This window comes from Grammomys surdaster, unplaced genomic scaffold (assembly GCF_004785775.1).
Source record: "Grammomys surdaster isolate TR1022 unplaced genomic scaffold, NIH_TR_1.0 169, whole genome shotgun sequence".
NCBI lineage: Eukaryota > Metazoa > Chordata > Mammalia > Rodentia > Muridae > Grammomys > Grammomys surdaster.
The window spans coordinates 4,939,343-4,963,192 of record NW_021604617.1 but is presented as its reverse complement, the minus strand read 5'-3'; the positions used below and the strand labels follow the sequence as shown (position 1 = coordinate 4,963,192).

At 37.6% G+C, this 23,850-nt stretch overlaps 1 protein-coding gene across 3 annotated transcripts in view; it reads right to left on the bottom strand.

Annotated features, from left to right (window-relative positions):
* Tbc1d5 (TBC1 domain family member 5) overlaps positions 1-23,850 on the bottom strand; it is a 441,474-nt gene that overhangs the window by 80,631 nt on the left and 336,993 nt on the right. For all 3 annotated transcript variants that reach the window (XM_028766551.1, XM_028766553.1, XM_028766552.1), the window contains one exon: positions 4,143-4,228. In XM_028766551.1, the coding sequence (XP_028622384.1) occupies positions 4,143-4,228 (86 nt within the window). The remainder of the gene's footprint in view (positions 1-4,142; positions 4,229-23,850) is intronic.

Below are 23,850 nucleotides of genomic sequence, written 5' to 3'. Positions count from 1 at the left end.
AAAACTTTTTAAAATAATCTGCCTTGGACATGATGTCTCTTCACAGCAATAGAGCAATAACTAAGGATTTACACGGAGTGTAAAAAATATAAACTTATTATACAAAAATTAGTTTGAGGTGAATTACAGAATTGGAAAACAAGTAACACTGGAAGAAAAACAAGGTAAAATTAATTTCATCAAAATTAATGTTTTTTTCTGCCCATAGTAGGTAGATACTACTATATAATCTGGAATAACCTAAGTATCAAGATACAGTGTGAAAGAGGTGGTGTAAAGATTGTGAGAGCCAGAGGACTAGAATATGTGATACAAGATGGTGCTTTCTTTAAAAAAAAATAATACATACATACATGCATGCATACACACATTCATTCATATATACATGCATACATACATACATACATACATACATACATTACAAGGCAGGTAAGAATCTAGGCAAACTCCTTGAGGGAAAGGTTTTTTTTTAAATTTATTTATTTTATGTATGGACATCCAAGAGAAACAAATAAGTGGTGGAACTATGAGTCTAGAGAAGGAATAAAACTGAAGCCATAAATTAAATACTCTTCATGATAAGCAGAGTCATGATGCAGGCTGAGTTTTGTAGGGAATGAGTGCAGACAAAAAGGTCTGGAAGGGGTCTGGAAAGTAGAAGAAGAGGAGGAGGAAAAAGCTACACTCCACAGACCCAAAGAAGCTATAAAGAAGGAAGGCCTAAGCAGGGATGCTTTTATCTCATTCAGAGGGGGAATAAAATAGTCACAAGAGGCAGAGGGAGGTGGGGATCTGGGTGGGAGAGGGGATACGGAGGGGAATCGGGTGTTGCAGGATCAGGAGTGGGGAGGGACAGGAGAGATGGTTACATAGCCATGAGAATGCATGAAAATCTGCGGCTTGATATGTGGTAGGGTAAGGAGCATCTCCAGGAAGAGACAGAGAGACCTGGGATAATGGAGGTGCCAAGAATCAAATGGAGTGTTTTTAGCTGCGATGCACTACACTGGGGATATGGAACCTGAAGAGACCACCTCCTGTAGGCAGGCAGGAACCCCAGTGGAGCGATAGGGACACCAACCCACCCATAAAACTTTCAACCCCAAATTTATCCTGTCCACAAGAAATGTAGAGACAGGGGATGGAGCAGAGACTGAGAGACTGCGCCAACCAGGAATCAGACCAACTTGAGACCCATTCCATAGGCAAGCACTGATCCCGGACACTATTAATGATACAGTTATGCCTGCAGACAGGAGCATGCTGTCCTCCGAGAGGCTCCACCTACCAGCTGACTTGGACAGATACAGACATCCACAACCAAACAGGGGCTGGATTTTGGGGATTCTTATGGAAGAATAGGAGGAAGGATTGCGGCCTCTAAGGGGACAAGAACTTCACAGGATGACCAACAGCGTCAATTAACCTGGACCCTTGGGGATCTCAGAGTCTGAACCACCAACCAAAGAACATACACGGGTTGGACCTAGCCTTCCCTCTCTGTAAGCAACAGATGTGCAGCTTGGCTTTCATGTGGGTCCTGAACAACTGGAGTGGGGACTATCCCAAAAGCTGTTGCCTGTATCTGGGAAATGTTCTTCCAGCTGGGCTGCCTTGTCTGGGCTCAGTGGGAGAGGATGTGTCTAGCGTCACAGAAACTTGCTGTGCCAGGGTCAGAGGGATACTCAGGGAGGCTCCCACCAGCTCAGAGAAGGGGAGGGTGGATAGGGGAAGGACTGTGGGAGCAGGTGACCAGGAGCGGGGCCGTGAGCAGGATATAAAGTAAGTTAAAAAAAATTAAAAAATCTTGTGCTTTTTAATTGAACTGTGTATGTTCTTTGTTCATTAATAATTTTATGCTTTGTGATATATATAACATTTTCCTAATCTTATGTTTGTCTTTTGATTCAGATTATTATATTTGGAGTGTATATACTCAAAAATATCCATTGGACTGGTGGCAAGAGATATGGCTTGGTGGGTAAAGGTGTTTGTCATCAAGCCTGTCAACATGGTAGACAGAAAGCACTGACTTCCTCAAGTTGTCCCCTGTCCTCCACATGGTCACCAAGGCATGTGATAGCAATTACCTGACCTCAGCTAGCTTAAACTATCACAGGCAAAACCTGTCCATTACCCAGCTGCATGATGATGCTTTTACAGGGTGAATCCTCAGAAGGTGCTGGGACAGTGGACAGGGAGAAGACATCCTGACAATAATAAAGACAGTCCTTTAGGAGGTGGTAGGGGGTGGGGCTCTCCCTAGAAAGGGCATGCAAGGCCACATGAAAGAAGCACTGGGCAGACAGGAAGAGTTAGGGTACAACTGCTCAAAGCTAAGGTAAAACAGAGAGGCTGGTGTGGCATAGGAGTAGAGAAAGGGGAAGTTAGGAGACGGTGGCACAAACACCCAGAAGACTGGAAGATTGGTGGAAGGAGGGAAACACTGGAAGAGGGTGAGTGGAAGTAAAATATGAACTGCTGTAAACTGAGTTCTTTGGCTGTTTCATGAAAGTAGTCTGCTAGGGCAGAGGCATGAGGGTGTCCAGATAGAAAGATCTTATATACCAAGTGACCCTAATCTTCGTTTTTCTTTTAAACATACAACTAACTATCTAAGCATACACAAACAAAGGGTTGGCAGGACTCCTGAGGGTAAGGACTGGAGTGTGATTGTTAGATGGATACCTCTGGTGCCTGAAATAATCAAAATCCAACAGTCAATAAAATCTGTTGAATTAAATGAACTAGTTCCTAGTTGTGAAATAAGACTCAGATGAAAGGAACAGGTAGAAGGGCGCTGCGGGCAGTCCTGTGGGTCACGGGACTGATCTCATTACTACATTAAAGTGAGAGACAAGCGCTCCCATCAAGGCAGGGAGGTGTGTAGTGACACTTCACTGTTTTTACTGTTGGAATGAAGGTTCAGGTTGAACGTCACAGTCAGTCTCCTTGTTGTAAGCTTCTGCAGCCCTGAAGCCACAAGCTCCTAAGCAATAGTCATTTAATGCAGAAGACACTGTATGTCTGCACTCCAGAAATGTATATGTAGGTGCTGGAATTCACAAGAAAAGCTAACACACAGGAAAATGCTGAAGAAAAAAATTTGGCCAACTTGGCAGCATTTATCTGTCATTGCTAACATTGTTTTCTAGAGTAAACTTTGAAATTGCATTCTAATTTGAAATGGTTTTGGTTTGACAAGCTAACTCTTGAGACATCTAAGTACGGTATTATGAAAGAATAGAAGTGTTCATCAGCCCTTTCTGCCAATGTTAATTTCTTTTAAAAGTACGATTTTAATGATTTTTTTATTCCTACAGTGACCCTTAAGAGTTCTATGTATGCAATCACTGATGCACACACAAGATGCATTTATAAGCGTATTGTGTAGTTTCAAAGTCAATTGGGAAACGCAATTTTAATTTTGTTACCGAAATAATTTTAAAATATAACATAGGAATGCCTCTTTTCATTTAACAGTAAAGATCTAGAAAGAGATTATACCAAGTACAAACTATTCAGGTTTATTAGTGTTAGAAATATGGAGCTGGTAACTTCAGAATGTATTCTTCTGATATATTAAAAAATTTCATAGTATGTATTCATCATACATGGTACTGTGTTATAAAAGGACATTTTCATGCAAGTATGTTATACTTTGAGCACATGCTGCCAATACTGTCCTCTTTTTTCCCTTCCCAGCCTTTTGTGGCTAAAAAGTATTCCATTGAGTATATATACTACATTTTCTTTATCCACTTCTATGCTATTGGACAGTTAGGTTAGTTCCAACTACTACAAATAGTTATGCAGTAAATGCCAATAGGCAAGCGACTTTGTGACGTGATGTAGGTAACTGCTCAGGAGGGGCGCGGCTGTGTTGTGAGGTTGATCCAGTCTTGGTGTGCTGAGGATACTACACAGGGATTGTGGACGACTACAGTGCTTGTATTAATTCATATCACCACTGTCACAAAAATATTGTTTTATGATACCTTAAAGAATTTTAAACAAAGATTCATTACTTATATTATCCTTGACATACTAAAGTCTAGAAAACACTCCTTATGAAAGATGTAAAAATTCCTCATGACTTCATGAATGTGATTCACAACTGTTGCCGATGGACAGTAACTTACCGGCTTTTGTTCATAAGGTCGGCTCCCCGTGCTTTGTAGTAGTCTAAATTGGGGTGGAACTGGTACGTCACTGGTCTTGGATTTCTCTAAAGAAAAACAATTAAATGACTAAATGACCATATATAAGACATTTAATAATTATCATGCCTGAATTTTTGTTCCAATGGTTCTTTCTTAGCTGATCAAAACTGAGAAAAATCAAATATATTTCATTGTAACCTATGTTGTTCAAATACATTAGTGTCATTAGATTGGGTTTTGATGCTTTCAGTTACTTTCAAATATAATTTTCAAAATGAGATAAAATTATAGCAAAATTGAATAATTACTTGATTTGTAACATAAGCATGAATAATCAAAATAGGCCAAGGGACAATAGGTGGGGAAAAGGTAAAAACAATCCTAAATATTTGATGATCAGAAATCTAAATATGTCCACTAGATGGCACACTGAGTCCTCCTTCTCCAAAATGAGTTGTTTTAAAGTTAACAATTTCTGTGTCATCTAATCTTATTCATAGGTTTAATAAGTACCCAAAATGTGTCAGCCGATGGAGAAATTAGAAGGACGACAGTCAGACTGACCAATGAGAAAGGACCAATGCAAATTTCTGTAAAAGTGGCAACTCTGCCCTGTCTGCCATTTAATATTATTTATAGTATGGCAGAAATGTCCTCAAACTATTAGATTGGGTGTGTCTATTTAAGTGTGCAAGCTACAGTTTAAACTGTATTAATTATTTAATGTGCCAACCTCCTCACTAATAAAAATTAAATACACTTACACTTCATAAAATCATAGTATTTTATATCGTAATTCAATTGTGCATTACAATCTCTAACATGTTAAATTATATATATTCCCATTAAAATGTTTTATAAACTTCTGAATGTTTTTTAATGTCTATCTAGGTATTTAATTTAGGTAACAACTAGGTCTTTAGACCAGAGCATGCACTATTCTCTGAAAGATGTAGTTAGAAACAGAATGACTGAATTTTATCTTAATAGAAAACCATGGATACGCTTCGATACCAACCCTTGGAGATATCATCTCAAGACACTGATATGCCTGCATGCTGGTGTGGGGCAGAGAGGAAATATAATCAAGGTTAAATAGTTCCAAATTCATCAAGCTAATAAGCTGCATCTTAATGTCCATGAAAGACCTCTTCTCTTTTTGCTGAAAGGAGAATATTTACACAGCGCAGGCTGTTCATATCTCTTCCAAGCCAGCCCTAATCATCTGACAGAAATGACAATCCCCTGATTTAACTACAGCTACTATTCCATTGGTTTGGTATTCAACACAGATCTGTAATAATCAAATCTGAATTGCCTTGATGAAGATAACGGAGGCTTCCATGACTACCATACTATTAAGTCTAACTGCAACTTTTCTCTCTCTAGGAGTTATATAGGTTACTCATGGTAGCTGATGACAACCTAGATCCAAGAATACTGGAAACATAGAATAGAGGTTAAATTAAAGCCACTGGCAGAACATTCCAGATCAGAGTTTGCTCATCATCTATTTTAAACATTAACTCCTACAAAGCTACAATTCATGACTGAGTCTGCTCTTTACTCTTTAAACCTGGAAAAGCATTTCATTTTTGGTAATATAAAAGGGGTTTCTTTTCTGACTTTCAACAAACTAATAAAGGATCATGCTACTTTTTGTTAGAAAATAGTAAAAGAGCAATCCCATGGAATGGTCCCTGAAACATCTTTATGAAGAAATGACAAGCAATTCAAGACATGAAGTGCTGATCTCTCTAAGCACTTAAAGCCATTATTAGGAACACGGATCTGACTGGAGCACATGAAAGGGCTCAATATTGCCTTCACTGAGACCTATTTAAATTCCTAGGAGACGTGCTAGAATCAAAGGGAGATAAGTTTAAAGTACTGCAGTACGGGGAACAACACACACACATACACAAACAAAACAAAAGGAAAGGAAAAAGAATTCGGTATTGAATAACTACTTCTGAAAAAGCAAGAAAATAAAAAGGGAATTACTGTTCGAAGTTATTTGAAAGGTCTCCTGTTAAGACAGTATATTTTTAAAACATAAATACACACACATGTAATCTGGACAAGCACTGTGAAAAATATAATGTGGGTCACCAAAGCAAAACTTCATTGATAAGTAAAAGTTTATCCAACAGACACATTTACACACACACACACACACACACACACACACACACACACACACACACACCAATTAAAGCAGTGGTTCACAACCTTCCTAATGTTTCAATGCTTCATTACAGTTTCTTATCTTGTAGGACCCCCCAACCAAAAGATTATTTTGTTGCTACTTCATAATACTAATTTTACTACTGTTATGAATCGTAATGTAAATATCTGATACATAACTCCAAAGGATTTCACCACGTAGGCTGAGAACCACTGAGTTAAAGAAGTGAGGCCATGAATTTGAAAGAGTGTAAAGAGAGAACATGGGAGGAGATTGAAGGAGGAAAGGAAGGAAGAACTGAGGTTGTGTAAAAAAGGCTATCACACAATAAATACCTCAATACCCATCAAAATGTGCCAAAACCCAAATTAAAATGAAGTAACTCATCGCAATCATTATTAAGTATAAATATATGCATACGCATGTGTATGCTCCAACAAAGAAAAGCCAATTCTTTGCTCAGTGGGATAAGTTACGGATGAGCAGAGTTCTAACTTACAAGTAAAGAGATACTTTCCTTTTTTTGAAAAATTTCTTCCAAATATAATGTATAAAAACATCATAGTTCTTCTTTATAATCCTTAAGATGTGTAACTTTTCTCTACAGTATGAGGCACTAGACTTTTAGTTACATAAAATACTATATGAAGAAGACCAGACCCCATGAGAGCTACAATTTCTCACGGCACACATTTAATACTATGTGTTTTAAAAGCCACTTTCACCATTCAGATTTCAGACCACAGAGTTATCTTCAAACCAAGTATATTAAAGTCAAGCTAAATCATGCAGTAGCTGCTTGCTTTCCAACATGCTTTTGTTATTTCTGCAAGTTCCCCAAACAACTTCCACAACGGTTTAGTTATAAAATCAACTGAAAAGATAAAATCATCTACCAGTTAGTTTTCTTCACTTTTCAGGTCTTCACTATGAGAGATAGTTACCTGTTCCCTAATGTAAATCCAGCCAAGGGAATTGTCTCAGAAAACATGATTTTGCATGCTGAGCAGCCACCCTGTGGCAACTTGAGTAGGCCAGATCTGTTTGTGGTAAGTACTGCTCCTCTCATTACAGGGATGCTGGTCTTAATGCCCTTTGTACCCGGAGCTTCTGTCTACTTTAAGGTCCATATTGAGACAGAAACACTAGAGGGCATGGAACAGTCAGGAATGGACTCAGACTCCTGTCTATTCCTGAGCATCTGTCAGTCACACCCTTGGTCTGTCTACTCCTGAGCAACCAGTGAGTCAGTCAGTCACACCATTGGTCTGTCTAGTCCTGAGTATCTGGTGAGTCAGTCAGTCACACCATTGGTCTGTCTAGTCCTGAGCATCTGGTGAGTCAGTCAGTCACACCCTTGGTCTGTCTACTCCTGAGCATCTGGTGAGTCAGTCAGTCACACCCTTGGTCTGTCTAGTCCTGAGCATCTGGTGAGTCAGTCAGTCACACCCTTGGTCTGTCTACTCCTGAGCATCTGGTGAGTCAGTCAGCCACACCCTTGGTCTGTCTAGTCCTTAGTATCTGGTGAGTCAGTCAGTCACACCCTTGGTCTGTCTAGTCCTGAGTATCTGGTGAGTCAGTCAGTCACACAGTCACACCCTTGGTCTAGTTTCACCACTTGTAAAACTACAGCAGGGAGTCAACAACATAATGAAAATAAGGTGCCAGGTACTTGATAACATTTCAGTGAGATGGGGGCTGTAATAACCTGTGACACCATTGGGCACCGACATACCTAACAGACTTTGACCTAGAAAGCAGATATGGAAATATGACAACCTAAAATCTGTGATGTTTAGTAGGTAGAAAGAGTGATGTCTTATACTTCTAATAATCACATATAAGCTTAAAGAAGGTTCTGTGGAAAATTTTACACACACACACACACACACACACACACACCACACACACACCACATACATACAGACAGCATTTATACTCACATGCTAAGAAGATGTAGCAAGCATAATAAATTTTGTATGTGGAGGAAAAGGCTGTCTTATTATTGGATAGGAGAATATATATTTATTAATTTTTAAAATGATATAAACACATACTATTTGGTATTTGCTAACTTAAGAGATTTTAATAATTATAGTAGTTACCTACCATATGTCCAAAGTATTGCCATTTTATAGTTTATTGGCCATGACTTTAATAAAAAAAACAAACTGAAATAGTTCCTATAATAATCAACAAATAAAGAATTTTATGTTTGTTATATAATTTGTGTCTGGAATGAAGAAAATACAAATGACAAATGAATTACTCAGTTTTCTTTCTCTTAATATCTTGTTACCAATCTTTAATTTTTATAGCATGCCAGGTTAGTGAAGGGGGAGAATAAGGCTCAGAAGGAGAATCAACACTGTAAAAATATGTGCAATGTTTTACTTTGATGAACAATACCTTAATTTTAGTGAACATATTACTGCCTCAATGTTAGGGAAAAGGCAACCAACATTAACAAAACGAATTGCTCAGCTGTTTATAAGCAAAAAGCTCTAGGGGAATTTCTCAGGACCCTAAAGGCAAAGCATTCCAGGGTTAGACAAACATATGCTGCAGGTGTGTAGGAGAGCAGGTGAGCGCCTCAGCCACGGCAGAGGAATTAGTTTACTATGCTGTGACTGACACAACCTTACCATATCCAAGTCAGAGGTGCCACAGCAAGAGCAAGTGGAAGCTGCAAAGCAGACTCTCTCCCAAAACAATTACCCGGGTAGTGTCAAGCAAACAGTTTTTCTCTTGTAGTTTTATAGAAAACAAACACTACCAATTTAAAAAAAAAAACTAAACAAAACAAACCTAAAGGTATTTTAAAGCTGCAACTAAGAACAGCCTGAAATGGTGATCATTATCCAAAAGAGATAAGGATGAAGTATTGTTGCTTTTATTTAAACAAATATTCCTAAGGAGACAGTTTGTTGTAATATCCCCTCTTTGGTTCGCTAGGCAACATTAGATTTATCATAATTCTCCTAAAGCCTAAGATATTTCTATATTAAAATGCTAATTATGCCTTTTCTTTTGCCTGTAATTAAAGCTGGAGAACTCTTTGGTCTGATATTCACTGATTGCTAGAGGGTTCACACACAGAAGGTCTTACCATTCTGTCTCTTATTAGCACACACTGTCCCATCATTAAATACAGATACAGGGATCAAAAAGGCAGACATAGAAGACATAAAACACTACATACTCATATACTGTTCTGTTACACACACACACACACACACACAGAGACACAGAGACACACACACACACACACACACACACACACACACACACACCCGATGCCATTGTCTGGACATTACTGTGAACTCATCGACTTTGTACCTTATTTCCCTCTTTGCCATTTATCTAGGAGTTGGATGTCACACATAACTTGTGATTGAGCACAGCAGTCATTTTGCTATTGTAGTAGAATATACGCTGGCTAGTACATCAAGCCATACCTTCTCCATAAAAGATATTGTCATTTTTGTAAAGCAACCAACAAGCAAACAAAAACAGCTTATACTGTGAGCTGATTTCAAATGCCTACTACAAAATAAATTTACAAGACATCAGGTTTTAAAAAATAAAATCTAGGTTTTTAAAACAATATTTGAAAACCTAAAAGTTATGAATATAATGCATCTGCTAAGTTAATAAATTTTCATCTAAGAAAATAAAGGGCACAAAAATTTTCTACTTTCAAAAAAAAATCAAAAAAAATTTTCTACTTTGGTATATTAGACTATTAACTCAGCACCAAGACTAAAATGATCTCTTGCCTATACTAGTATTACTTACATATTTTGATAAAAATATATTAGAAAAGAATATGAACATATTATGAATAGTGAGTGTTAAAAATCTTAGAGCAAATTTTATACATGTTTAGGTAAAATATAAAGTTTAAAAACAAGAAAGCAAAAACAATATTAATTGGGCAACTATAAAGAGAAAACTTCTGAGCCTATGTCAGCCCCATTTTACATACCGAATAAACCCAATTCCCTAAAGTGACATCCGCATCTTTGCCCTGGCACGCCGAGGTCTCAGATGGCAGAGAACCATTTTAAACCACCTGTGCATTATGCACAATTCTAACTTTACATAATAAACAGATACCAGAAAGAAAGAATTTTTTCTTTTTTAGAATGTTGTTTACATTTTGAACTTAGGATGCAGGCTCATGCCAGAGTAGCACCTCCCCCGCCCCAATTCCATCCCATGTTTGATACTTACATACATGCTAAGTAGGAGCTGAGCCTTTTAACTTTTCTTTGTCACTAATGCTGGGCCTCAGAACATTCTCCTATGTAAGCATGGTCTTTTTCATGCACTGAACTCTTCTTCCTTTCTTTGCTTTAGTGTACACTAAGCTGGGGGCAGGAATTACTTCTGTGGCTTAAAGAATTTTTATGTTCCTCAGAATAATTCTCTCCTTTTTAACAATTATTGAATTCAAACGACAATAAAAAAGAACAATTTTAAGATTAATTTTAGGGTTTCTAGAACTTCATTAATAGATTTTGGATCTTAGGAGACTTGAGAACACTAGCTTGAGAGGCTAGGGGCCAATTTTTTCCTGTTTAACTGTCAAGGTAAAAAACCTGAAGTCCTATATGCAATGAGAACTGGAAAAAGAACATACCACAACCATGCTTTGATGCAATTTTGGAAATAATTTTAAAGATAGAACCTTGGAATTTTAACACTATCTACAAGGAAAAAAATCCATACATGTAGGCATATTTTCATGAGATGCCTTTTAGTTTAACAAGTGAAGGGAACCCACAGAATGTCAGTGCAGATATACAGATATATACATCCAAGCACAGTTTTGGTGGCTGTGTCTAATTTTTATACAATAAAGGACGTGAAATAAGAATAGAAGATTAGAGTCCAGCTAGTTAGAGTTTTGTATGTCTTCACTATTTACTCGATTCATAGGCTACTGAAAAAAGAATCTTGGTATCTGGTACAAATTTCTTTAGAGAACACACAAAACTGGGAAAAACTGAAGCCCCTCAAAATATCTAGCGGTGATGTGGAGCACAGCCATTGTAGTTGATTATGATGTTTAGGGTATTAAGCATACTTTAGTTTAAAGTTACTTGATTTGTTAAATTTATTTTATTTTTGAGAGTATAACTGCATATTTATATAATTTATACATATTATATATATTTGATTTACATACACATATGTAATTTATACAACATACACAGCTATGTATATAAATAATACATATTTACAATTACATATATGTAATCATATAATTACATAATATAAATGGATTATACTGTCCCCCTGCCTCCTCCATTCTGCCATATGCCCTTGCTTGCATTTTTTGAACTCATGGCCTCTTCTCATTGTTATTACATGCATGTATGTGGGGTGTACAAATATATATATGTGTACATATATATATATTTACATATATATACCTAAATAGAACCTCATCAGTCTGTATGTCTTTATATGGTCACTTGGAGGCATGTCTTTAGGGATAACTGGTTGGCTCTGGATCATTACCTAGTGTGCTCCTTCCTGGGGAAGACTATTTCTTCCACGTTGAGCATTTCTTAGTAGCTTGTAGTCTTTTGTGTAAGGCTGAGGCCTTGTGGCCTTTTTTTCCCCATCCACTTTGGCCTGTCTACTGGTATCCTCCTTGTTCAGTTCATGTTTATGCAGTCATGTTGGTGAGACTTTTCAGGTGTAGCTTCTGACATTAATAGTAGAAAATCTCACAGCAAAATCCCTCATCTCCTGGCCTTTAACAATGTTATGCCTTTTCTTCTGCAATGTTCTTTAAAACTTTGTTGACAGTTTTCTCAACTTATTTTCTATAGTGTAACTGAAAGAATGTATTTAAAAGGCATGAACTGACAAAAAGGCTACACTTGACAAAACTATTAGCCTGTCCATTACCATGCTAGCTGTTAGGTACTAGATCTGTTTGAGATCTGGCTTTCTGGCCTTTTATTTTGGCTCACAGTGCTGAGTATGTGTCCTATTCATCAATTCTCTGTTTTTATCTATATCAATATTAGAAATAAAAAATTTCAAATGCATGCTATTTAAAGTGGACACAATATAAAGATCTGTGTGGTTTGATTTGTCTTTGTAGAAGAACTCTAAATGAGAATTTCTGAAAAGGAAAAAAAATACCCAAAACAAACAAGCAAGCAAACAAAAAACCAGGTATGACTGGAGTTGTTTTGGTAAACTCAGGAGGACACCATTATCTTTTTCAGCCACTGTCTAGAGAAACCTAGTTAGATTGTCTTATAAACGTTCTAAGTGAATGTATCTACTGCTTGTTTCTCTTAACAAGGGGACCTACTGACAAGAAAGTCAGCTTGTAGTGTGCAATCAACCAGTTGACTTAATGGATACATCTTACTGGGCTCATATGGCCAACTACATAGACAGCAATAACTACCACGAATAAATACTAAAATTCCAGAATGTATTTAAGATATTTAATTTGAAAGGATTGAACTGTGACTGAACAAGAAAGACTTTTTAATTGACAAGATAACATTTTGATGCCTTCAAGTATTTCATTAAGGATCTAATGCGTGTTTGTATATATACATATAGTTCACTAATATTAATTACTATCACCATTCCATTAGCATGAGAATACAAACATTCAACATTAATAGTCTAAGCATTCTGTTAATTTCTTTGCTCCTTTCTCTTTTCCTTCTTTCTCCCTCTCTTTAAAAAGATACAGTTTAATCATGAGCTTGGTGAAAGTGGGAGACACAGAATGTAACTTTAAGGAATAATTAAGAAAGATCATCTATAAGACTTGGTGGGTACTGTACAATGAACAATTAGTTGCAATTCCCAAGTATATAGCTAAATTGAGTTGGAGGGAAATGCTCAGGTGCCAGTGTTTGCAGAAGGTGGCTAAGGTTTGAAAGAGGGTTGGATAATGAGGTGATCCGAGGGCAGGGAGGATATCTAGGTGGATATGTGTCAGAAGTTCCAAGGAGAGATGCGGGCCAGAGATACAGACTTAGCAGTCTTAAAAAATGAATGTTAACCGTATCTGAGGAAATGAAAACTCTTCCAGAAATTATCTGTTAGGGAAATGAGATCTAGAAATGGAACAGCAGAAAAACAAACACATGAAACCAGCAGAAGAGACGTGTAGTTAAGATCCAGGAGTACACTGAGTAGACTCAGACCATGGGAAAATGAATCTAGTTAATAGTTCCTGCTGGTAGATAATTCTTTGACCAAGGAAATTACTAGTGACAAATAATAAATAACTCTTTTGAGAGTTGGTGGCTTATGATGGTTCATACTAAAGGGAAAAGAAAAGTGTTCTTTCAGAAAGAAACAGTGCCGGAGTGAAATAAGACAGTTGAAAGTAAACACAGAGGGTGGAGACAGTTTGGAGTCTCAGGTTGAAGATGCATGAGCAGTGGTGGTGTTGGTAACAAAGGTGTGGTTATTTTAAAACACACAGGTAAGCTGGGCCAGCGGGCTGTAACTCCAGTGCTGACGAGGATGAGGTGAGGATTGCTGGGACTGTGAGCTTAGCCTGGGCTGCTGCAATAGTGGAGGCTACAGACTGAGACCTAGTTACAAAAGAAAGCAGCACAGATAATGTAGCATTTTCCCAATAGAGCCTTATTAAAGTGATAGTTTTTTTTTTATTATAAGTTCTGAGAGATGTAAAAATTGTGAACAAATATTGAAAGCATAAACTGATTACTGGAACATGAGACTGGAGGAAAAAAAAATTCAAGCTGTAGACTTGGAACTGAGATTCTTTACTCCAGAAATAAATCTAAGCTAATAACTAACATATGAGAACAACCACTAGTGTATTAATGGAAGAGATCTAAATATAGAACTGGATTTGGCTCCTGAATCTTTCCTTACTATCTTTCATGACTTTGTCCAAACTACTGATGGCATCCCTATACTTGTTCTCTCACCTACTAAGTGCGCTAAGTTTGTCATGAGAATCTTGTATTTAAGAGGGACATTTTATAGTGACTTGAATGATATGGCTCCAATTCACTTAAGGCTCCTTTGTAGCATAATTACGTACACTACTTATTTCTTTGAATTTAGTGATTAATGGATGTTTCACAGATGAGCAGGTTTGTTTATTTGTTTTGTTTTTTGAAACAAGTCTTATTGTATCTTCTTGGATAGCCTAGAACTCCCTATGTATCTCAGTGTAACCTTGAACTCAAAGAGATTTGCCTGATTCTACCTCTGCAATGCTGGGATTAAAGGTATGTACTACTACAGCAAGTAGATTCTTAAACACCTGAATTTTCGAAGTCCCACTTTATATAATTAAGTAAAGAAATGGTATAACATATTACTGTGCTATTTTTTGTGTAGTTGTATATACAGATAGTTTAAAGTTACAGGTATTATTTATCATTAAATAGGATAGTCTAGCAAAAGAAAAGAAAGTGTGATTGTTGGCAAGACCTCACAGAGTGTCCGCAGCAGTAAGCGCACCCTTCCCTCAGGCACTGCCACGGATGCCTATTCTCTCAAACTGTCATTTCTTCAGAGGTCTTCCCTAATGCTCTGGCGCTGACCACTCTTAAGCACTCTCTGCAGACACAGCATTGCTGCATATAACTATTTGATTCTATCATCCTACAGGATGAGATTCGTAAAGGTAAGTCGTGACTGTTTTAGCAGCACCAAACCCTAGCACAGTGCCAACACAAAAAGTATTTAGTGGCAGATCCATGGGTGATTGGTGAAAACAGGGTGTTTCTTCCCATATCGTTCTCACCACAACTGTGCTCCGTCTTCCTTCTTCTTGGCTTGTTCTTCCTGTTCTTCTAGAAATTAAAAAGCATTATCATCCACCCCTGGTTTGATACTTTGTCGTTTGAAAATTATACCTGTCTTCTCATAGTTTCCTGGTACTACTCCTAATGAAGATATAAGCAAACCCTCACTCTACATGGTGAGGCTAGACTGGGTTGTCAGCTTGACAGCTTGACTACATCTGGAATTAATTAAACCAAAAAAAAAAAAATGGAGGGGAAAACCTATGAGGGATTTTTGCTTAATTTGAAGTGGGAAGATCTACTTCTAATCCAGCTTTTTGAGGTAGGAAGACACACCTTTAATCCAAATCATTTGATCTGGGAAAACCTACCTGTAATTTGGGCCACACCTTCTGCTGGAAGCCTATATGACAAACATGGAAGAAGGAAGCTTTTGCACTTTGCCTGTCTGCTCTCATTTTGTTACCAAGTTCATTCCTTCTCTGACATTAGAATGCATGCTTTTTTTTTTTTGGAATACTGGCATACACTGAAGACCAGCTGAGACATTCTTCTTTGTGTTCTGAGCAACTACTGGATTCTTGGATCTTCTGTTCATAGGCAGCCATTGTTGGATCAGCTGGACCACTATGAAAGTAACTGTAATAAATACTGCCCTTGTCTACATGCGCGCCCGCACGCACGCACGCACGCACGCACACATATATTTTATGTGTGTACATAAAGTAAGTTTTGTTACTCTATAGAGAATCTTGACTAATTTCCTTCAATTAAGACAAGTGAACTCACAGGATGGTGGTGGTGCATGCCTTTAATCCCAGCACTTAGGAGGCAGAGTCAGGTAGACCTTTGAGTTTGAGGCCAGCCTGGTCTGCAAGAATAAGTTTCAGGATAGCCCAAACTACACAGAGACAGTCTTTCAAAAAACAAGCAAATGAACAAACAAACAAAAGACCTCCTGCCAAGTCTCCACAAAATACAAAACAAACGAAAAAAAAAAAGCAAGTGAACTCTGTTGATGTTAGCCTTTAAAGCACAAAGGATTATCCTATCTCCATTCAAAGTGCCTCTTAGTAAGATGGCCTAACCAGCAATGGTGGGCTAATGTCATACAAAGTTATATACATGTTGGCTACTCGGTGCAGGTCCTCCCTGGATTTATTACCCAGATTGTGATCATGGATGTGTGTATCTGAATGTAGTTAGAATTCTGTTTATTCAGAACAGCATTGAGAGCAAGGGATGGCCATACCCAAGATGGTTTTAATGGCAGCATCTTGTACATTTTTAACATAAACATGTCTTATACCCAAGAAAGATTTGTACATGCTTTTAATAATGCCTTGTTTCTCAATCTTCTGTTCTACAAAGCTGGCAGTCAAGTGGCCAATCCTCACCCTATTTCTCCACAGACAATTCCTTAGAAGCCAGACTCTGTGGATGTCTTAGTTAGAATTTCTATTGCTATGTTGAAACACCATGATCAAAAAGCAAGTTAGGGATGAACATTAAACGAGTAAATTTAATTAGTACAAGGAAGTACAAAGAAATAAGAAATGGGTCCTCCTATTACAGAGATAATACCATTGAGAAGGAGTGCAGGAGATAAGAGTGTAAAGAGATGTGAACTCTGGGGGATCCTGTCTTCTCCTTCTACATCAGTGGGGTGTGTGTGACAATTACCAACACTTTACATGCCTTATTTTTAGCAAATTTCATTGAAAGCTATTTATACTCAGTGAAACTCTCTTATTTTAGGGGTACAACCCAATGGGTTTTTAGCATATTAAAAAAGTTGTACAGCTAGCACCATAATCTAACTTTAAAATGTTCATTATTCTCGAAAGAGACCTGATGCTCACTAATCACTCCCTACAATTTTTCACCTCCCACCCTCCACAATTACCTTGGGAAACTACTATTCTCCTTCTGTAGATTGGTCTAATCTCAAAGCTTTATATTACTAAGATCAGTGTGGTATCTTTTGTTGTGGGAAAACTCTGCTAATTAAGGTCAAAGTCTACCATTGACTGGACAGCTTTCTCAGCTCAGCACAATTTTGGAGGACTCCCTTCATTTGCAAGCTTCACCTTCTCTGATCTTGTCTGGAGAATTCAAACCTCCCTCCACCCCACATGCCTCTACCTTCTGAATGGTACTTAGCCTTTGTTAGATTACAGAGTTAACTTCCTTTCTCCCAATAAAAACTGTTCAGCTAGTACTGAAATACTCAGTGAGTTCAGCTGAGATTCCTGAAATCCCTCCCCATGTGATTAAGGCATTTCAGTACACTAAGCCAGTGACCTTTGCCCATCCTGGATATTCTTGCCCCAAGTCCCCCAAATTATATAAACCCTGAATCACCGCATGTAAAGTTGATCTGCCTCCCTGCAGCTGGTCCTGGTATGTCTTCTTCACCTGACACCTGCACAGGGGTTCCGAACCACCCACGCCTGTTGTCCCTGCTCCTTTTGCCTGAGTGGACCCATATGGGCCTACAATGCACGAGGACAGGGAGAGTCACATTTGTGATAGTTTTTTTTTTTTTTAATTTAACATGTTTTTTGTTTTGTTTTGCCCTGATATAGCAGGAATCATTCTTAATTCTTTTTCAATGCCAAATAATATTTCCTTATGAATATACCATATTGTGGTTATAGATATTTGTGTTGTTTCTAATTTTGGCAATGCCCAGGATAACAGTAGAAAGAGTGAGGCTGTGGGCAGCGTCACCTGAACCTTGCCTTTCTGCCATGAGAACTGACTCAGCTTTACCCCTGTGTACCTCAATTCCCTCATTTGTGTGCCAACAAATAAGAGGGCCGATGTCCAGCACTACCGTAACATTGCTGAATGTGAAGTAGTGACAGCAACACAGAAGTCCCCTTTGCTCTTGGAGGACCTCACAGGACAGGCAGTGAGTGTATGACTGGTTCACACAAAGGAAAACTCCAGTGCTACTCTGTAAATTAAGTAGTAAACTTCATTAAACTGTAAAGTTTGCTTTTTTTATCTTTTAACAAATCAAGTATATATTTCATTATCTTTGCATAATCACAGTGTATGAAGAAACTACACTTTGGATATCACCGATTTAGAGTTCAGGCTTCTTTTTAGGGTTTGGTTTTCAATCTGAGAAGTAACTTTTATTTTTCTCAGTCTAATAACCTTCATGGCTTTCCAATTTTGGCACAGTGCAGAATTTTAGGGCATACTGTAGATTTATTTTTAACTGGATTCAGAGTACATACCTAAAGTGCCCCTTTTCATCTTACAGCATATTAAACTGAGCATGTGTGGGGTGGGGAGTCGCTTAATGATACAAGTCACGGCGCCCCCAGTACCCAGCGCAAAGGAGGCTGAACACTTGTTGAACTGCATCGCAATGGATACAAAAACTTTCTTTTTGGCAAAGAACTAGAGATTTTGGTTTAGGTTATTATAATTACTCATCTATTCATTCTTAAAGATATTCAGGTTATGCGAAAATAAAACAGATAGAAGCATTATCATCATGTAATTGATACACTACCAAGAAGATATAAAATTTAGCAGCTACAGAGTAAATCTGTAAGTTACCTACTATGGAAAGGGCAGGGAGGCCAGTGGGTCTCAGTGAAAACTGGAAAGACGGGACAATCCCCTTGTGTATACTGCTTTGATTTGCTGCAAATGCTACCAAACTTTCTTTACAGTCAGACTTTTGATGGCTCAGATGCTATTTTGATAAAGTAAGAGGTTAGTAAATTTTGGCTAAATGAGTAGACTACTACTTCAGAGGAAGAAAGTGGAGAAATTAAACTATAAAGTTCTTTTTCAAAATAAGAAGTAAATCAAGATATTCCCCAAACTTTTGTGGGGGTTGGGGAGGCAGTGCCTGGAAAACATGTCTCAATAGCAGATGGGGCAATATTCATACACAAGGTGCTTGAGCAAATGCTTGTCTCAGGACTACACTGGCTTTGGTGTGGAGGACCAGAGTCCACCCACGTGGATGCTATGGGGCACAAGATTCATCTCAGGAATTTGATCACTCCAGAATTTACTTATATTTCACAAAACAGTAACCACAAAGTGACTGAACTAGATATATTGTACTTTAAAATTATCCTTGAAAAATATTTCATTTTGTTTCCTTTTGAGAATAGATAATTTGCCAATTTTCTACTGCTACAGATAGTATCAGAACAGCTTTATGGAGTTCAGTTTAAGATACTTTGATTCATGATCAGCTGGGTCAATGGTTTATTGCCTATGGCTCATGCATTTGTGGGAACACACGGTAAAGGGAAATGTTGCAAAGGGCTTTTAAAGAGACGGAGTCAGCCCCTTTCAAGGCCCAGCCCGTTGACGTGCAGGCCTCCTTTAGGCCTACCTTACTAACGTTCCCATCATCCTCTAACAATGACAAAATGAGAAGGAAATCTTTACCATCTTGGCTTTGGGCAATGTACTCAGCACTGACAGCACAGCCTGTCTAATACACTATCTGTAGTAGGCACTGAAGCACGTGAGTTCACTATGGCTAAACTGTTTGACACTTAAGTGTATGGAGCCTTTCTTTAGACAATGACAATACGCTTAACATTTTAAATTAAAAACAAAATGTTCAGTGAGTTAATTTACTTAATGGGAAAATAAAATACTGGTATGGTTAAAATTTCTTATACTACAAAAGTCATACTTTTTTCCTATTTTGTCAATTTCAAATTGATAATCCTTTTGTTATGAATTACGTTTTAGAATTTTAACACCTTTAGATATCAGTAAAATGATCCATTTTCAGAGTGGTACCTTTTATCTGCACGTGCGTGTGTGTGTGTGCGTGCACACACACACACACACACACACACACACAAACACACAGAGTATGCACTTTACTATGGTGGATTATAAAAAAGGAAAACATTGATTATGCATTCTATATTACTAGTTTAATGTCCTACAAAAGGAAAATAAGTAAGTAGAACACTCTTACAACACTCGGAGCTGGCAAGGAGTTTTGAAGAAAACAACTAAGGCCTCACTAGCCCCCCAAGATTCTTTATAACACAAGGAATGGATTTGAATGGGAAGCTAAGGCAGCGAAGGCTGATTACCTCTCTATGGGGCAGCACTAACCCTTGAGAACCACTCTACTCCTTGGCTCAGGGACTCATGACATCACTTCACTATGACAGTTGCAGAGATTTTAGAGTGGCTTCCCAAAGACACATGCATAGGAGCCTTCACAGTCTACTCAGAATGAGAATTCCTCCCTGCATATTCACAGTTTCTTTACTTGTAAGACAATGAACAAAAATCAGAAGATTAATTTTTAGGTTTTTAAAAATTATTTATTAATCAGAACAGAATTAATTTATGTATCTTAATATATTTTTCGGTCTTTCGAGGAAAAATGATTACCATTATAATGACTGTTTCTCAACTGGGGAGCCCTCTCCTTTATAACACACAGAGCAATCATTTCTATGAAGTTTCATCGCTCTTCTTCAGGTACTCAGGAAAAAAGTGAATCAGCTTTCCTGGACTGACTGAAGGTATAAACAAAGACATGCTTATTTTCAGTGTATATTATAATGATGAAAACCTACTTATAGCCAATAATCTAATAAAAATCCCTGGAATGCAATCGATAGAATTTCATATGGATTTTCATCACAACACAGAGAATGTGCAAGATGGAACATTATGTAATGACAGATTCTAAATTAGTGTTTGCAAATACATGGAGTTCAAGGAGGAGAGCAGATGCAGCCACTCTTTAGGGCCCTGAGGGGCTTCCACATGACTCTAGACAGGTAATCACCAAACCCAACCTGGTCACTAGCTTAAGCAATCCCCTAGGAATTCCTGTTTTCCCAAACTGCAATATTACTAATGAACTCCTCAAAGGTCATGGAACACCTCTTGCTCTAAGAAGTCCTCTTGACTATAAGTCTCAAATCCTACCTGAGTTCAAGGCCATCATGATCTACACAGTGAGCTCTAGGACAGCCAGAACTACATAGAGAGATGCTGTCTCAAAAGTAAATAAATAAAAAATAAATGATAACAATAAATTTGAGAAAAATAAACCATACTTTTAATTGAATCTTGCTAAGATGTATCCAGAATATACATATCCAATTTATACAACCTCAGCATCTTCATTCTGTGGCTCAAGAAAAGAAACATGTTGTTTCATGAACATAGCAGGCTGAGGCTCCTTGCTAGCAGACAAGGAGCGAGTGCTGCTGAAGATGTAGCAGCTGACTCTTCAGAGTTTGGTTTTAGCAGGGGAAATACAATTGCCTGGTTTGTCAATACATGGTGCAACACATGTGTACAAAAACAAAAGCAAAACTCCCAAAGATGGTGGCATGGAGGGGGTGCTAAGATGACTCTCTAAAGATCAAAGTAGTGCCCTCATGACTGAAGGAAGAGGGCACTGTCTGTACAAACAGGAACCTAAGAACCTGGCTGCTGCCAACAGTCCAGAGGCCAACTCTGTGGGTGTGCTTACAGCCAAGCAACTCCCCATAGCCATTTCCTGAGACTGCTGGTGAGAGGAAGATGGTATCTTAAAAATATAAAAAAAAAAAAAAAAAAAAAAGGCTTCCAGGAAGAATCACTATGCATTAGCAATGTTTTTGGTGTTTCAGACAGTGATCTGGAGTTGACTTTATACTACCAATAGGACCATGCAGGGAGAACAAAGCTGGCTCTCAGTTCGGGGTGTGATGGTCTCACAGCTTGCAAATAGGCCATGTTCTCTTCAAAAATGGAGCTCACATATTTGTCATTACCCTGTCAGGAGGATTTTACCCTGTTCTTTGCCTGGATGGCTCCCTCTATTCTGTCTGAATGGTCTCTCTTTAGAGAAGGCCGTCTGAGCGCGGTATCTAAACAGGCCTCATTCATTTTGACTATAACCCCACTCAATGACTTAGTGACCATGCTCTCTTGCACCCTTTTATAACTTGGCAAGTAATACCTTGTTTATCATTATAAAAGCCATATATTTTCTGTTGTTCGCTATTATATTGCTATATCACTACCACTTAAACATTGTTTAGTATACACAAGATACATAAAAATACTGGTTAAGTAAATCAATGAATTAAAAATATTATGAAATGAATTCAAAGTAATTTAAAGTATTTATAGAAACTCTTGACTAGTTTTTATAAACATGATTTTTATATCATTAGATGTTTGAAAAAATAAACTTTAAATACTACTTTACGAAAAAGTTAATAGCCTTTGTTGATGGTGATTATTTTATGGCTTAGCCACCACTAATTTACTTATTTACTTATATACTAGTCTGTGCTGAAAAGCTGTACTTATGATTGGATATGAAAATATATCTGCTTAATCATAATATCTAGATATCAACTATAATAAACATTTAATCTACTAATGAAAAAAGATGTAGTAGAAATTTAGTGACAAAATGAATATTAGTCTTATAGCTCGTACCCAAAGAAAAAAATCAGTTTCCCTATGTTACAAACACACAAAAAAATGATTCTTCACGAATGTCAGTTTTCAGAGAAATATCCTATTTTGGGGGAGAAAAGGTGAAGAAGAGGTATTTGTAACAGGAAATAATGACAAAACCTTGATTAGAAACAAAACCGAATCTCTGCAGAATCCTGACAAGAATATTATGAAAAGCTGTTAAAAGGAAGAAGACCATGGACGTCCTCTGAGGAGTTGTCTTTCACTGTCCTTTTTTAGGTTCTTCACTGGTTAAAGAAAGGGTGACAATGGTGTTCCTCAAGGGACATGTGTCAAGTTTCTAGGATGCTGCCTGACTGGGAATAGCTCTGAACCCGAGATACATTTCAGTCCGCACATGCATTCTACAATGTTGTTACACAATGGCAAGTTATAACCACAGTGGGACCGTTAAAAAATAAAATGAGTGAAGTTTTAAGTGTCAGCCTAAAATCTGAACCTGGAGGTTCAGACACTTTGTAAGTTAAAGAAAGTAAAATTTAACACACGCTAAAACAAAAGACAGATCAGAATTGGTTGCGGACAGGAACATTATATAATGTTTTCTACTAAGTTCCTATGCATAGAATGATTATAAAATTGTTTTACATGTAGTAGTTTTTTCCTAATAACAATGCTAGACACTTTGGGGAGACCTGAAAACGTAGTAGGAAATTTTCTCTGAATATTCTCTTTTGAAACAAATGGAAGCTGCCAAATTCTTACTGCATATTCAAAGTAGTAATCCACATACTGTATTTCATGTGTAAAAAGTCTCTGTGGTAAAGCTAATACTTCAGTTCACAACACATATAGAAGAGCACCAAAAAATGAGAATTACTTTGCTTATGTTTTTGTATTAGAATTTTATTTGCTAAAGGGTAAAAACAGATTTTCAAAATTCACAGTTAAGTTAAAACAATAGTTTTAAACCTATCTTCCTAGCCCACACTGCCTTCAGGAAGGAGGGAACATCTGGTTGTTTAAAGAACACAATATGTTCACATTTTCTATGACTTTTGTTTCTAATTGGTTTTTTTTTTGTTTGTTTTTAAATTTGAACTAGTAGCTAGAACAATGTTTTTCAATCACTTTATATTTTTCAGACTTTCCTCCTATCCTCCTAACTTTAGGGGATTGAGTTGGGAAATCTGTTCACTAGTTCCAGTGTGGAGAGAGGGAGAGAGGGAGAGAGGGAGGGAGGGAGAGAGGGAGGGAGGGAGAGAGGGAG